At 46.1% G+C, this 16726-nt stretch overlaps 3 protein-coding genes across 6 annotated transcripts in view; 1 reads left to right on the forward strand and 2 right to left on the reverse strand.

The window, feature by feature from the left end:
• The window catches only part of Gpr135 (G protein-coupled receptor 135), a 5345-nt gene extending 3220 nt beyond the window's left edge, over window positions 1-2125 (reverse strand). The window contains exons 1-2 of the mRNA XM_005399256.1: window positions 2104-2125; window positions 21-371 (exon numbers count right to left, since the gene is read on the reverse strand). Coding sequence (XP_005399313.1) covers window positions 21-371; window positions 2104-2125 — 373 coding nt within the window. The remainder of the gene's footprint in view (window positions 1-20; window positions 372-2103) is intronic.
• Window positions 2126-4293: 2168 nt separating this feature from the next.
• Window positions 4294-13410, reverse strand: L3hypdh (L-3-hydroxyproline dehydratase (trans-)). 2 transcript variants are annotated; one of them, XM_005399227.2, is made up of 5 exons: window positions 12631-13229; window positions 8929-9098; window positions 7230-7352; window positions 7008-7145; window positions 4294-5677 (listed from the first exon to the last, which is right to left on the reverse strand). In XM_005399227.2, the coding sequence occupies exons 1-5, from the start codon at window positions 13136-13138 to the stop codon at window positions 5552-5554; spliced, it is 1065 nt and encodes a 354-aa protein (XP_005399284.1). In that variant the 5' UTR covers window positions 13139-13229; the 3' UTR covers window positions 4294-5551. The 2 variants fall into 2 exon arrangements, 1 of the variants encoding a protein (XP_005399284.1); XR_001236806.1 differs by lacking the exons at window positions 4294-5677; window positions 7008-7145 and adding an exon at window positions 7649-7716 and having other exon boundaries at window positions 7332-7352; window positions 12631-13410.
• An 84-nt stretch (window positions 13411-13494) lies between these two features.
• Window positions 13495-16726, forward strand: part of Jkamp (JNK1/MAPK8-associated membrane protein) — a 20150-nt gene continuing 16918 nt past the window's right edge. For 2 of the 3 annotated variants that reach the window (XM_005399228.2, XM_013521952.1), the window contains exons 1-3: window positions 13495-13622; window positions 15147-15238; window positions 15782-15936. In XM_005399228.2, the coding sequence (XP_005399285.1) occupies window positions 13619-13622; window positions 15147-15238; window positions 15782-15936 (251 nt within the window). In that variant the 5' untranslated portion in view covers window positions 13495-13618. The remainder of the gene's footprint in view (window positions 13623-15146; window positions 15239-15781; window positions 15937-16726) is intronic. The other variant, XM_005399229.2, reaches the window with a different exon arrangement.

A 16726-nucleotide genomic window follows, 5' to 3' on the forward strand; every position in this document is an offset into this window, starting at 1 on the left:
GGAGGGCGCTCGCCCCGGACCTGCGGAGCCTTTGACGTGGGCTCCCGGCGTTGCCAGGGGAACCGCGTGTTTACGCAGGAGCACGGGGCGGGTCGCCAGCCCGGTACCGGGAAAGCCGCCCCCGCCGCCGCCTCTCCTCGGCCGCCCGGTGGGCTCTGCAACACGGGCGGGGGTGCAGCTCAACATGGGCGCTCCTGCTGGGCGCAAGTCCCCAGGGGTGTCCACCGCAGTAATGTAGGACCTTAAGTGGGAAACAGCCATTCCTAAACTTGAGAGACCCTCAGGATCACACGGAGGGCCTCGGTCCTTTCCCGACGTTGTTGGCCTGGGCCTGGTGCCCACGGTCTGCAAGCAGATGGTGGTGAAGGAGCCTAAGGACCACACCTGGGGACACTGATAGTGAGGTCGTTGAAATGTAGGTTCCCTGGCCGGCTCCCACTACTCCTGAGGTTGGCTCCTCAGTCCAAACGACCTGATTCTCAGGGGTCCTGAGGAGGAAGGGTATGCGTGGTGGAGAGAGGTCTTCTCTCATTTTCAAGGCCCTGGAGCTGAGGCCCGGAACTGGCTAATGCCTGGGGAGAAGGGTAGAGGAACTGGGTCTGTGCCTGCTGGCGCCCTTCCTCCAAGCTCTAAACTGTGGTGTGCTTTGAGTCTGAGGCGCTGCTAGCCAGGTGAGATGCAGCTGACACCTGATAGGAACACAGGGGAACAAAAAAGGGGTAGCTGCCCGGAAGTTGCACCACAAGGTGCCGCGAAGGGACCCAGTGTGACCACACCTTAAGGTTAACGCTGGGCTCTTCCCTAAAGCAGTCGTTTGCAAAGCGTGAGTCCTGGACCAGCAGCGTTATTGTGACTAACCAAGTTTCCATACTCAGAAATGCAAACCTGAGGCCCCACTCACATCTGAATCTGACATTGGGTGAGGGGCAAAGATCCAGTCACCTGCGTTTTAACAAACCCTCAGCTGATCCTGATGGGCAGTCAGGTTTCACAAATACTGATCCGAGAATAGCTAATAGCAGGCATGGTGGCACATAGCTACAATCCCAGCACTCTGGGAGGCTGAGGCAGGAGGACCACAAGCTTCAGCCCAGCCTAGGCAACTTAGCAAGACTGTCTCAAAATTTTAAAATATGAAAAAAATATAGCTCAGTGGGGACAGGAGTTGGGGTGAGAGGAATAACTAGCACACTTGTGGATTTTTGGGTTAGTGGTATTAGAGCTTTGAATACTTATATCAGTGAAGTGAAATAGCTCCACGAAACAGTTTGCATAGAAGTACTCCTAAGATGGTAAACTAAGCCTGGGTTTCTCAGCGTCAAGATCACTGATATTTCAGGTCAAGTAATTCCCCGTGGAGGGGCTGTCCTTGGCACTCCGATACTGAGCAGCATCGAGTCACTGGACACCAGTGCCAACAGCACCTCTCCCAGTATGACAACTGGAAGTGTCCAGTGTCGAACCTGACACACTGAGCTAATACACACTGAGCTGACAAACACTATCATCTCACATGACGCTTAGTTTTAGGTAACGACACATGAGCATTCTACCCAAAAAGAGGCCTACAGCCTTAGGCAAGAACAGATGTATTACAGGGTGGTAAGCGTGGAATCCTATGGAGGTAGTTAGGCAGCCTAGGGCAGCTGATGAAGACGTGGCACGAGGTGACACTGGACGCTCCCTCCCCAGAAATGTGAAAGGGGGAAGGACATATGATGCATGTGTAGGATGAGCAGTGTCTGAACTCTAAGATGCAGGTGGGTGGGGCGTGAAGAGGTAAATGACAGAATTCACTGGGGCCCCTGACTGAAAAAGAGCCCATGCGCCATACTGGGGGGCTGAGCTGTGTGCAGGGAGAAGGGTGAGGGCACTGGCAGCAAAGCAGGGCCGTGATCTCGGGCTGTAGCCCACAGGTTCCCCAGTGTGGAATCTCCCCAGAATGTGCAGAAGCTCCTCCTCCTCATTCAGAAGGGACCCCGTGACCCTCCCCCAACTTCCCTTGAAAACGCTGCTTCTTGATGTTCTGTGTCAGAAGGTGGGGCTCTCACCCATCAAGCTCACAAGCCAAAAATTTACGGTTCTTTCTTGATACCCCCTTACCTTCAGCCCACATCCAATCCATCCCCAACACCTGGGGATTTTACTTGCTGAGTATTTTCTGGCCATTCGCTTCTGCCATCTCTGTCCACCTGAATCTTCACTCTTTCTCTCTTTGGACTACTACTGTCACCGCCTAGGCGGTCCTGCCTCCTCCAGTCCCTATTCCACACTGCAGGCCAAATGCTCTTGACAGGTTTGTAGTCACACTGGCCTCTTAAAGTTCCTTCAATCTCGCATCTGGGTGTTTGCACTAGCAGTCCCCTGTGCCTAGGAAACTCCTACCCCTCTGACTTCCCAGTGTACTCACCATGTAAAGATTACCTTACTTAGCCGGCATTTCCTGCTCCCATGTACCCCATCCCTGGTTAACATCACAGCACTCTGTACTTTCCACTTGCAGCATAAACCACTGCTTATCATTACATTTTTGTGACTGTCCGAGCATTACTGCCTCCCTTCATTTGGCTTCGTGTTACATATCCAGTACTTTGCACTTAGCAATCTGCTAGATGTAAAAGAAAAGTGTTTTGAGTGACTTTGGGAAAAATAATCCAGAAGAAAAGGCAGTAGCCCAGGTGGGAATTGTGAGCTGAAGTCGGCATTTACAGGAAAAAGAGAGATGTTCAGGAGGTATGTAGGCATCCACATTCCTCTCATACACAGATCACCAACAATGAAGACACTGGCTTACGTAAGCAAATGAGGAAATTACTGGAAGGATAGGGCAAGTTCAAATTATATTCCCCCCCAAAGGAGAGAAGTCTGGGGAGAAAAAGACAACACTAACTGAGGGTGTCTTCTTGAGCACCATCATCTTCTGGCTTCAGTCTATTTCCAAGCCCATGCCCTTCCACACCTCAGGTCCTGGAGAGAGGATGACTCATGTTCCAGCTTCCTGCAGTTCCAGCGGACCGCAGGTTGACCCCGCAGCCGAGCGCTGGACGTTCAGGTTTAATTGCAGTGCTGGCACTCTGCAGTTTGGGCACTCGGTCTCTGAAAGGTTCACCATCACTGGTCTAGAAGGTGGGACCAGCAGGCCTGTGTGACTGCCCAGACACGAGAGGGCAGGGGGAGCGCCTGTCTCTAGGGTTTTCACCCCAAGAGAGGTAGGGCGAAGTACAGAGTATGGTTCACTGTATGGCAGGGCTTAGGCTCTCACTCAGACTAGAATTTAGGAAGAGTTAGGTAATATGTATCTTTTAATGTTCAAGAAAAATACAACATCTTCATAAAAGTATCTTATTTTAAACAAGTTCTGGCTGTCCTATCTTCGAGGTGGAAGTATACTGGAAAATGTCGGAGCCCTCTGGAAGGCCCTTGGTAAGGAGAGGTTTTTTTGTTTTGTTTTGCTTTTTTTTTCTTTTTTTTTTTTTTTGAGATAGGGTCTCATTATGTAGTTCAGGCTGGCCTTGAGCTTACGTTGTAGCCCAGGCTGGCCTCAAACTCGCAATGATCCTCCTGCCTCAGCTTCCCAAGTTCTGGGATTACAGGTGTGCACCACCATGCCTGGCTAAGCAGAATTTTTAACAGGTGTGACCTGCATCTCCCTCGCCTGTACAATATAACACAGACACTGACACACACAGGTGAGCCAGAGGGCCAGGCCTGCCCCGGTGAGGCTGATCCTCCCTGGCTGTCTCTGGAGAATGGCGACACAGTAATAGAACTGGCCAAAAATCATCTGCTTGTTTTCATCATCAAGAACTGGTAATTCTACACGACAGCAGGGATAAAACTCACCTGTCTGGGTAGCTAAGGGATACTAATATGCACTGTATCAGTCAGTGTTTACCACGGAAACACTGTAACACAAGATATACAAATGGGTAAGAATTTACGAGATTGGCTTGCAGTGCCGCCCACAGAGTCAGATGAGGAAGCGTGCAGCGGTTGTCTGCACACTGGACACCGAAGGATCTGCACTGGACGCCAGAGGATGACCTCGAGGCTGAAGGCGAACACTGGAGATCCTCCAAGAAACAGATCCACCCTTCTTCATTTCCCTTTATACCATCCTGGCAACAAGCTGTCCTAGGGTGGATCTTGTACATGGAGGGTGTAGCTTCTCTCATTCAATCAGCCATGGTATGCACCTCATTAAAGTAGAAACTATGGATACAGCCCATTAGAAAATGCTACAAAATCTACCTTAGGAACAATGTATTTTTTTCAAGTTAGTGTGATACGAGATTTTGAGAGAACAGTGGTTCTAATTTTATTTCTTAAAAAAGTACAGCAAATCTAATCTGTAGAAAATTACTTGGTCACACTGAATTAGTGATACTGTCATTTCTTGGAGATAAATGATTTTGTCACAGAATTTTATAAAGACAATAAAAAGTAGCATAAAATTTTTTGATAATAGGAAAATCAAAATATTGACATTATAGTTTTTCTTTTGGTCAGGTAATTAAATCACAGACCCAGTCACTGGGTCAATACTGACCTGCAGGTGTCAACGCCAGTTACACAAACTCGCTTTCTACATGCTCAGAGGTAAAATACTGTTACCTGCTTCACTAAGAATCTAATGAGCAAGTGCTTCTGTTTATGATAGCTGGCAGTGATCAAGGCTCACAGATCAGTATTAACTAGTGAGAAGTATTAACTAATCATGAGCACTTCTTTCATGTTTTAAATCTACCTACCATGCAGCTGAAGAGTATAACTCATTCTCTTGTAAGTGATTCATTCAGTTCTACCATGTACCTGCATTTCAGTACATAGTAAGCAATCCCTTTTATAAAAGCCTTAAAGAGGCTGGGGGTACAGCATACGCTTAGCATTCCTGAGGCTGACTCTGAGCCTTCCTCAACCCGTCACAAAAAGCCTTAAAGAAGTACCAAAAATCTGACGACTAGTTTGTTTTTGCAGGATCAGTTTATGGTCCTCAGTACCAGTAGGAGCCAACGTTGAGGCACACAGGACACCTGCAGCTGCTGTAATGATGCCAGTGGAAAGCGGTTTGCTCCACCCGGCCCTTCCCCAGCTCTTTATGCTAAGTGCTGAGTATCTTTTCACACATCTCCTTTACATGCTGCTTTAGGGGGCATTATTCCTCTCAAAATAGAACACTAACATAATGAACTTGTAAAGTTCATTGTTGAGATGACTGTAATTTCAGATATTATTCAAAGAACCTTTAGAATAAAATATTACAGTCATTACCATTGAGTAAAGATCTTAATTTTACTCAGTATGTTAGTAACTAGAAAATTTTTCTGCATTTTTCACACTTTACACGCTAGACTTAAGTGATACCTGTACCAACATATATTAGCAAATATGAGGTATAGTGACTTTCTATTTAGCCATAGTATACTATTTTAAGAACATGGAAGTTAGTGTATGTGAACAATTGGATATTGGTTTTCACTAATTTTGAGAAAGCATTACTTATGGATAATTATTACTTTAGAAGGAAAGCCGTTAAAAGTCCTGGAAGAGGTCATTTGAGAAGAAACCCGTCTTTCAGTGGGTCGTCGTCTTCTACTATAAAATTTGCTGTACCTGTGTAATGGGCTTGTCCTGATACTTCCACTATAACAGCTTTAAAATCTCCACATTTTGCTTCCTGAGGAAAGAAGATGAAGAGAACGTACTATCAAAATATTGCACACATGCTGTACCGAATGTACAAGTTGTGCTCTTGACTTTTACCATGCTAAGAAAAACCAGTGGTTAATCCTATGGGCAATAGAAATGACAGGATTTTAAAGACAGTGACATAGCTAAATGTTGTTTTAGATAAATGTAGCTTTAAAGTGTGGGACAAAGTGGAGCAGGGGAAAAAATACAAGAAGCCCAGAAACTTGTTAAGAGATAACTTTGAGTCACTACCGCAGTCACTAGGTAGTTTTGTTGAAGATGGAAGAGAACATAAAACAGAGACTTAGCCTGTCGACCAATGAAGGCAGTAAGTAAAGAATAAGTAGTAAGTTAAATATGACCATAATTTGTGGCTTGGAAGTACTGATGGGGATGCCACCTTAACGACAATGGGAAATACGAGGAGAGGCACGGGAAGGAAGGGCGGGGCCTTAAAAAACATGTTATGATAAAGGACTCCTTGATTAGGTTAATTTGCTATGATAAAGGACTCCTTGATTAGGTTAATTTACTCAATGTAGATTAATTGTTCTGTAAATTTCATTTACTACTATGAGATTTATTCATAAGCTCAGTTAGAACATTTAAAATTTGACTCCATTACAAAAATTCCACATTCTTCAAATTTTCTTGGCTTTACATCCTATTATATAAAATGAAAACCTTTTATAGAATTAAAAAACAACAAACAAGACCCTCCAAACTCTAATGTAATGGTTTGCAAGCCATTTAGTCTCAGGACACCTTTATACCTTAAAACTTGAGGTTTTAACTCCTAAGAGTCGTCGTATGTTTTATTTATCAGTGTTTACTGTACTTTAAATAATTTGTTCATTACTTCACTTAAAAATAATAAGCCTATTACATATTAATAAAACATTTTTTTGTGAAAATAATTTTATTTGCAAAAAAAATTAATGAGGAAAGTGGCAGTGTTTCACATGTTTGCAAGACTCTTACATGGCTGGCTTAGAGAAGACAGCTGGATTCTGACATCTGCTGCTGCACTCCATTGGAAATATCACCTACCCATGGGCTCTGAATGTCACTGAACACTCTTGAGAGAAGGGGAGTAAGCAAATGGCGTCTTAGCATCATTATTAACACAGTTTTTTATCTTACAGGCCCATGGAAAGCACACTGGGGATGCCCAGGGGTCCAAGACCCAGTTGAACAGAAATTTTTTACAGCCTGTTTCAAAATTCTGACAGCCAAGTAAAGAACTGTATCTGACACTTGGGCCTCTCAGTCCCACCAGCAACACATCTGCAACCAGGAATCCAGGAGGCGCTCACCTTCACAGCACTGCCTGTGAACACGGAACCGGTTGCGCTGCTTTTAAAGGCCCTGGGCTGGTTCAGGCCTAGAAGGCCTTTATGATACTGCAGAGCAATGCGCGCTGTCACTCCCGAGCCAGTGGGGCTTCTGTCAACCTGGGCCAGAACAAACGATGACAAGGATGTTCAGAGGTTCTAGCTGGGCAGTCCTGCGTCCGCAAATAATTCCAGCTTTAATACCTGTTCATCTGCAAACACACAGATGTTGGTGGTTGGTTCCTCGTCATAAGCATCTTTGCCATCTGTTAATATGGTTCCATACAGGAAGGCAAGGTCTTCACTCTCTGGGTGAGTAATCTCAAACTGTAAAATAACAATGATAAAATAATAAGCCATGTTAAAATATTCTGATTCAAATTCATCTTTATAAATAATGTGGATAGGGCACTCCCAGATATAAGTTAGAGCAAGGGACCAACTGCGAGGTATTATTGTCATTCTCTAGATAAATAACTTTATTTGAAGTTATGATTTTTTATATTTTGAGCCTCTTGTAAAGAAAATGCCCTGAATATACCCTCAACTAAAGGAACTGTTGTTTTGTCACATTCCCCAAAACACACACACACACACACACACACACTCACTGAAGCACTGACCTCAGGGCGGTCAGTCTACAGGCTGGCGGTGGCTGAGCTAAGGGTAGCGTATTGTCATTCTCAGGAGCCTGAAGGGGAGAATGTGGAAAATCAGTCAGTGAGAGTCTAGAGCTGAAGTTAACACCAGCAAGAGAGACAAGGACAGCAGAAGGCCATGAGGAAACACAGGATTTCGATCTGAGGTGGAGAAGCAATTGGATGAGAACAAAGAAAGGACCTCAGAGGAGGAAGTCAGAAGATGCACACAGGCGGAAGCAGGTGCTGGCAGGGGGCTGAGGCCTCCATGGGCCCAAAGGTGTCCTCAGGGCTCCCAGGTTCTGGGAGGTCTAACTGTTTATGTTCCTTGCATTTCTGTGGTGCCCGAGAGTACGAGATTACTGTAATTTTCTCCATATAGTCTTACAATTAGTATACTCTATCCCCATTTACCTGTCAGTTAAAACAATTGGGCAGTTTGGATCCTTAAAACTGACAGTCCATTGAAACCCAAGTTAAGCAGGGCTGCATATTGATCCTGACTAATTAAATCTTTATGTGCCGAAACATTCAGTACTGTATGTTTTGCCCATGGGTCCAGACTTTAAGGTAAAATAGCACTACGTGTGCTAGAAATGAAAGAATAATCTAGACATTTACCATCTAAACTGATTTTATTATCAGAATAGTTTCTTCCCCAGCAAAAACTAGTTACCTGAATACTCATCTGAGTAAGTTCTTAGCAATAAAAGAAAAATTCACTGGTTTTCCATGAGAGCCTTATCAGACCCAATGAAAGTATCTGTAAGCTATATTTACACTCATTATTTTCAAGCTTTTCAGAAAAATATCACCACATACAGCAAAACACATTTCAAATTAGTGGAATACTGTGTTATTTGTATGTATAAATAACCATAAATTATATTAACATACACATATTCATAAAGGTAACAGTGAATCACTTATTGCCATACTTAATGAACATTTGTTATGGGCCAGGCAGTATGTCAAGTCCGCGTATTGACTTATTTCACTCACAACACCCTAAAAGACATATTGTATCCTTTCCATTTTGTAGGTGGGAAAACTGAGGCACATGGAGATTACAAAACTTGTCCAAGGTTAAGAACGTTGCAAGCAGCAGAGCAAGAACTCATCAGCAGATACTGGGCAATATCTGCCTAGCCCTAGTACTATTAGAAGTTACGTAAGTGCAGAATCACTGCCTTTGAGATGTGAATACTTCCGTGGCTCCAGGCCACGGTGGGGGCACTCAGTGTGGAGGCAGGGGCTGGACTGACCTGAGCTTTCACCGCCGCGGTCACCGCACTCGCGGCGTCCACGAGGTCCCTTGTCTTTGCAGAACAGACATCGAGCCCTAACTGTCCTGCACCGACAAAGGCATAGAATGCACCGCCATAGGCAATGTCTACCACGACCTTTCCATGTCCAGGAACATCCACCATGAGATCTGAAAAGAAGTGTTTGAAAATAAGTTTTCAGTGTTTTAGCAAAAGTTCACAGCATTTTTAATATATTTATGCTGGGGGGGCATTTTCTTGTCATGAAAAGGAATGAAGTAGACGTTCACTTTCTAAATGAGTAAGCATCAGGTAAATGACAGCGAGGTGCATCTTAACGATGTTTGTGTAAGTTAGACAACATCTGTACACTGTTTCTCCAGTGGAATGTGTTTGTTACTTACTCTGAGACTCCTTCCCAGAAAACTTCAGAGATGAGAGACAGAAAGTCCTGGGACATCCAGCTGCAAATACTACACAGGTCCCTGATTGAACCACTAGAGATAGTTTAAAATAGCATTTGATTCCTAGTTACAAATTGGCTTTCTTCAGCTTTAATGCCACAACAAAATTTTAAAAAGTACTTTTCTGTATGAATTATACACATTTATCTACATATCACCATCTCCTGTAGTGTCCTTCCAGCAAGCGCTCAAGAGAAAGCCACTGTACAGGAGTTGGCCCCTACCTCATCATTTTGCATCAGGACTTTTATCCAAGCATTTTAAGCCCCTGACACACTGGAAGCTTCAAAGGTCAGCTGTCTGAAATCCATTATCTGTATATCCAAAGGATTGGGCTTGGATGGTATTTTAGGACACTAAAACGCTCTTTACTCCTCACATGTTCCTTCCTCTCTGCTTCCTCGCCAGCACAAGGTGGCGCGGCGGTTACTAAGAAGGAGGCTCGTGGCCAGGGAGGAAGAGGCCCTTCTGGTGTGGCTATTTTACAGAAATTTTCATTGGAAAGGCAAATGTCCTAGAGGGAAAAATATTCCTACTAGCCAGTAGACTTCCCTTTGGACTGGGGAGAGGGGAAGCCAGAGGCCCTGAGTGCAGAAGGACCTGTGCTGACTCCCCAGCAGCACAGGAGGGCGTGGCGCAGATGCGGCCAAGCAGGAGTGGAAGGCAGGGGAGGAGGGCTGCTTGGAGTGAGGCGGACTTGGGCTTCTCACTGTGCAAGCAGAGGCCAAAGGCCTCTCCTTTCCAATGCACTGCTGACTCTTAAGAAACCTTTGCTCACACAGGTAACAGGAAGGGGGCGGGGGATGGGCTGAGTCATCAACGGCACTGTGGGGTCTCAAATTGCAAAAAAAATATTTCTTGTGTCCTTGAGAAATATTTACACTGAATCACAGGAAGACTCTAGTATGCTATGAGTTACAGACGAGTCTACAGAAGCCTTTTTCATGTATTCTGTGTCAAAACAGAGTAAATTCATGATCAAGAGTAGATTATGCTTGCAGATGTTAACAGCAACACTGGATCTAAAATGTCCTTCTTGCTGGGCGTGATGGCACACACCTGTAATCCTAGCACTTGGGAGGCTGAGGCAGGACGATCACTGCGAGGTCAAGGCCAGCCTGGGCTACAAAGCGAGTTCAAGGCTTGCCTGAACTGCATAGCAAGACCCTGTCTCAAAAAGACAAAAAAAAAAGAGGACAAAAAAAATAAAATGTCCTTCTTTTAGCTGGATGTAGTGCAGCATGCCTGTCATCCTGTAACTAGGGGAGGCTGAAGTAGGATTTTAAGTTCCAGCCCAGCCTGGACAATTTAGTGTGTTTTAGTAAGACCCTGCCTCAAAAGAGCTGGGGATGGAGTTCAGGGCCAAGATTCCAGGTTCAATCCCCAGTACTAAAGAAAGAAAAAAGCTTTACTTGATGCAGATGCAACACTGAAACATGAAAAGCGTGTTTAATGAAAGGAGAATGAGCAAGTAGATAACAGTTAAGGACTACTGGAATGTGGAAGCTAAGGCTTGCTGGTGGGTGAGGCATACATCAGCACCATCCGAGGACATGGGTGACAGGCTGTGGCTCAGTTCCACCTGCCCCTTTTCTTGACTGCGCCCCTGAACAGAGCACGGGCCACCCATCCCAGGGCCAGGCGCAGTGAGGACACGGGCTCAGGTGAACAGGCTGCTGAGCCTACAATGCTCTCCTAGTCCACTCTGAAATCCGGGCTTGTGCTTTTCTTAGGGTGGGCAGTTGGGTGCGGCACTCTACCTCTGATTTTATTTCTTCCTCTTCTAAACGGACATGTCTATCAAAGTTAGTTCCACGCATTAATTTTTAAAATAGAGTTTAATTTCAATGGGAATAGGATTTTTAAGAGGACCAGGCATCTATATTTGTCAAACAGCATATTCTTCAGCTATCAGGTATTTAGCTACTCATTCAACATGTTTTTTTTTTTTTTTTTTTTTGCAGTACTGGGGATCGAACTCAGGACCTTGCGCTTGCCAGGCAGGTGCTTATGCCACAGAGCTATATCCCCAGCCCCAGTATTTGTTACCTACTGTTCTCGATACTTGGAATACACTAACTAAAACAAAGGAGCTCACATGTTAGCACAATGGAGAGGAGCTGAATTCAGCAACTCTTTGAGGGTGGTATCCTCATTTTACAGACTGTGACACTGAGGCATGGACTGTCACAAGACTATGAGGCTGTGGAAGGGCAAAGCACTGTTCTTGAGTGAATGTTGGCCCCTGCCTTTTATTAATTTTCAAAGTAAAAAACACAGGATTGCATTTCCTTAATAGCTAGGTGATCATAAATGCCCACTAATTATTGCACTGTCGCACAGTGACACTCTCAGAACTACTGTGCCCAAGGAGTTGGCTGCCCCTGCCCTAACCAACCCAGGACTATGGTGAGCCTGCAGCCAACTGTCAATTTCCACACGATCTAGAGCATCTAACCTGCTGGAGCTGCTTGTGGGGAAAGCAAAACCTTATAACGGCACTATATGCTAAGGTGCATTCAATCCTAAATATCTTGCAATCTTTTCGTCTTGAGATACACATTATATGTATTTTTGAAATTGTAAGACTCTTGTATAGTCTCATTTCATCCTGACAAAAACAAACAATAAAACAAAATAAATGAAGAAAAAGACTCAAGGAGGCTAAATAATTTCCCGAAGGTTGCTGAGCTGTCAGGATTTGAATCTAGGCAATGTTCCTGTACTTTAAAGAATAACAGCAGCAACATCCGCAACTTCACTTGAGCTGCTTGGTTCTTTCATTTTTACTTAATTCTTTCTTGAGAAGTCAGAGTCACTTTTGACAGATGAGGAGACCATGTTTTGCAACTTTTCAGGGGACCTCATGCGTTTACCAAGCATATTCTGGGCCAGCCAGAACCCTGGTAAGCTGACCATCCTCTATTCTTTCCTTGGACCCTCGCTTACCGTGCTTCATTCAACTGTGAAGTATGCAGAACGAGGCCCTGCGCAAGAAAAGCACGGCATTCTGTTAGAGGGGCTTCCTGCAGCCTCAGTGGAGGAGATCCGCAAGCATCAAATCTGGAAGGCTGATACTGACCCTCGTTTGCAACGATCTGGCGTAACTTTCTGGTTAACCGCGAGGGAAAGCCGCTCGGGTTAGTGGCACCGCCCGGCGTTACAGCCCGGGCGGAAGTTACGGAGCTAGTCGCGCCCTGGGCCGCGCCTCCCCACCCAGGGAGAGCCCGCGGGTTACCTGAGGCCAGCACAAAGGCCGGGACGCTGTGGAAGCGCACCGGGCCACAGCTGCGGCCACCCTCGCACGCCACGAAGGCGGCCACGAGCCCGCAGGGGCAGTGGATGTTGACGCGGGCCTCGCGCACGTCGGCGGGGGGCGCGGGCAGCAGCCCGAAGTCCAGCGCGAAGCGGCCCAGGGCCAGCACGGCGTGGCCGCACATGGAGCTGTACCCCGCGTTGTGCAGGAACAGCACTCCCAGGTGCGCGTCGGGCAGCTCGCTGCGCACCAGCACCGCCCCGTACATGTCCCGGTGGCCCCGGGGCTCGAGCAGGAGCCGGCGCCGCACGTGGTCCAGGTGCTGGCGCATGTAGCGCCGCTTGGCTAGCAGCGTGGGCCCGAGCACCTCGGGGCAGCCGGCCAGCACGATGCGCAGGGGCTCGCCGCCCGTGTGCATGTCTACCACCGACAGCGCCGGCGTGCTCGGGTCGTGGGGGGGCAGGCGGGGCACAGCCAGCGCGCCCTCCATCGTCTGCGTCCCGGGGCTCCCTCGCGGGGCGCCACGCGCGAGACCAGCAGTACCCGGGCGATCTTTGGAGCGGGGCTTCCAGCCGAAACCAGGGAGTGGGGCTAGGCCTCGGAGAAAAGGCCGTACGAGAGGCGGGGCTTCCGCGGGGCAGCCCGGAAGTGGGCGGGGCTTTGGCGCCCATACTTGGGTGCGGGTGGGATTTCTGAGCCTAAACCGGGCACTAGGCAGGGCCTGGGCCTGGAACAGGAAGTGGGGCGGAGCTTTGCGGCTAGACCCGGAAGCGGGGCGGGGCTATGAGGCCTAGATTTGGAAGTAGGGCGGGGCTTTGGAACTTAGACGGGGTGGGGTGGGGCGGGACTTCGGAGCGGTCGCCAGGTTACCGAGAGGTGGAGCCAGGGAGGTGTTGTGGCCCGGATATCGGGGTGCTGTCTTGGGGTCCGTAGATCCCAGAGTCCCAGCGGGGAGGCTCCCGGTCGACTGATGGGTGAGTGCTCGCTGTGGTCCGTTAGGGTTTGGCAGCCCCCGGTGGCAGCGCAGGCCCGACCTAGGCCCGGCTCCGCGTTCCGGGCTGCGGTGGCCCCGGCTCCCTCCTGCTTTGACCGAGAAGGCCGAGCCCGGTGGTTCTGTCCTGCGGTCCCGGTGCTGAACGGGAGAGACGCGTACCTGTTGGTTGGCTTGGGAATGAGGCGGGCGGAGACGGCTGGGCGCAGAGCAGAGCAGACCCTGCCCAGCCCCAGGGAAGGAGAGGGAGGCCCGGCCGCGCCAGCGCCGAGGCCGTGTGGCGGATGGCGAGCTGTGGACTCCCCGTGTGTCGTGCTGTTTTTGGGGCCTGGCATATTGAGAAACTGTATCTACTTTCAAATGAGTGTGTTAGGTCCACTAGATTTGCTGCCTTTGCAGTAGCTTCCGGTTCTTTGCCTTCCCCCAAATTCTGAAACAGTTGATTTTCATGTGCTTAGAAAAGGAGAAAGGGCTTGTAGACCTGGGAGTCTTGACTGTGTTCATGAAGAAGCTGAGAAGCGATTGTTAGAGTGTAGTCACGAATGCATAATTTTCCACGTTAATTCACATGTAGAACACAGTTTTGGACTTATTAGGCTGCAGAATTTTAGAAGGTCAGGACTCTGTTCTGTTTCCCTGTGGACCTTTAGTGGCCCTTGCGTAGTGGAACGCGACACTCAATACGTGCTTCTTGAATGGATGAGTGAATGCATGAACGAACGAATGCATGGAGTCAGATGTTACTGATGCAAACAACTCCTCCATTAATTTCTCCGGGTGGACAAGACTGAGGTTTTATTTTTTAAAGGAGAGCTGAGTTTTGTTGCTGCTGTCCTTTGTTTGCTTTGAATTTTCCCCAAGCTTTGAGATCAGGGGATTGATTCTCAGGCAGTGGTGCTTTAGTATTGGTCAGTGGCCCAGTAACAATCTTCACGAAATTTTCACCTGACCTCAAATGATAAAAGCGAGGACGATGTAGGACGTCTGTTTATAGAGGCGAACTTAGTTACTCTAAAGAGCTGGCCTTTATTCTGAAATTATGTCCTTTCTGCATTAGTGTGATTAAAATGGGTTTTGTTATGAACAAAGGTGGTAATAGTGTGTGTGCGCCTAATGTCTTGAAAAGGCAAAACAAAAAGTGAGGACTCCCCATCAGTGCCTTAGTTTTTTAAGAAATTGTTTTAAAATTTTATAGTCAAATTCAAAAGTCTACTCCAATCAAGGATAATGTATTTTTGGTCCCTTGGAGACATGGCGGGTTAGGCTTTGAGTTCTGAGAATGAGCCCAGCTGGTCAGGGGCATTAATCACAAGGCACAGTATTAACAGCAAGGTTTGAGTGTAACAGTTTAAAAGAAGAGATTTAAAAATACATGAAGACTTGTCTAGTATTTATCATTTTAAAGATTGAAACTACTTAGATGTGTCTGGCAAGTGCTTCAGCTGTTATTGCATTATTTTTTTATAATCACAAAGATGTTACTATACTGGCGTTTGTTTTTAAAAAGCTGTCGATATTCAACCAGCATGCCTTGGACTTTACTGTGGGAAGACCCTGTTATTTAAAAATGGTTCAACTGAAATATATGGAGAATGTGGGGTAAGTCTGATGCTTGTATAATATTTCATTTGTAAAATCTATGTGCTTTTGAGGTATTTTTATATGTAGAATCTTTTTTCTTAAACTTTATGAGAATAGAGAAGCATTGATAAAATCCTGATTTTTGTTAGAATATTGAACTATATAATGTATTATATCTTTCTTGATAGTCACAGTTAAGAACATTTTATAATTTTATAGTTATTTCTAATTACTTTTTAAATGACTTAGTGCAGTGACTTGTACAGTAAGTTAATGTTACAACTCCAAAGCATTTCTCTGCAATTATTTTTATATGATGTTACCAAGTAGGTTTTTTACTGCATGTTAGCTATTTTAGAAACTAAATAAAGGAATCCTCTATGAACATTTTACAGGCATAACCCATACAATGTAGATTTATATTTTACTTATACTTTAATTTCTAAAAGCCACATGTATAAATTTAAATATTTAAACTAAAATGGGATGTACTATAGAATTTTTTGGAGAATGTGAATATTCTAAAATATGTGTGCATAAAAATGTTTTTCTATGCTGTAGGTTTGCCCAAGAGGGCAGAGAACGAATGCACAGAAGTACTGTCAGCCTTGTACAGAATCTCCAGAGCTCTATGATTGGCTCTACCTTGGATTCATGGCGATGCTGCCTCTTGTTTTACATTGGTTCTTCATTGAATGGTACTCGGGGAAAAAGAGGTTAGCATGTTCTGTGAATGGATATGGATGGGCTGATGTTGGAGTAATTGCCACTTACTTATTTTGGTGCTAGGGATCATGTGCATACTGAACACACACTCTTTCACTGATAGGATTAGCAAATTAGGGGAAAAAACCAGGGCTGGGATCTAGTTCAGTGTGAAGTTCCTAGTTTCAGTCCCCAGGATTACCAAAAAAAATTGTATCACGTCTTACTAGTATAACATGAAATTTGTCTGCAGTAACTTTGTTGGTTTTTGAGACCTTAAAACTCACTGTGTAGCTCAGACTGGCCTGAAACTTGTAATTCTCCTGCCACAGCCTCCCAAGTGCTGAGGTTACGGGTGCATGCCACCATCCGGCTAGTGAATGCTTTTGAGGCAGTTTGTCAGTGAGCAGTACAGCTGACATTCTACCCTTGTCAGAGGAAGACCTAGGGAGTTACCTGAAGCTCAGATTCTCTCGACAGGAGAAATGTTTCGTTAATGCTTTGCACTTATTATGTAATGAGAATCTTTTAAAAAACTGCCTAGACAGTGAAGGACAGCCAGGTTTTTTTCCCCTTCAGTTTTTACTTTGGGCTAGGGTCTTGCTAAGTTACCCAAGCTGGGTTTGAACTTGTGATCCTCCTGCCTCAGTCTATCAGAGTGCTGGAATTACAGGCAAGCACTACCATGCCTGGCTTAGCATCAGGTTTTATAAGAAAATGAAGAACAGGGCTGGGGATTTAGCTCAGCGGCAAAAGCGCCTGCCTGGCAAGCGCAAGGTCGTGAGTTCGGTTCCTGGTACC

This window comes from Chinchilla lanigera, unplaced genomic scaffold, assembly GCF_000276665.1.
Source record: "Chinchilla lanigera isolate Chin_1 unplaced genomic scaffold, ChiLan1.0 scaffold00065, whole genome shotgun sequence".
Classification (NCBI taxonomy): domain Eukaryota; kingdom Metazoa; phylum Chordata; class Mammalia; order Rodentia; family Chinchillidae; genus Chinchilla; species Chinchilla lanigera.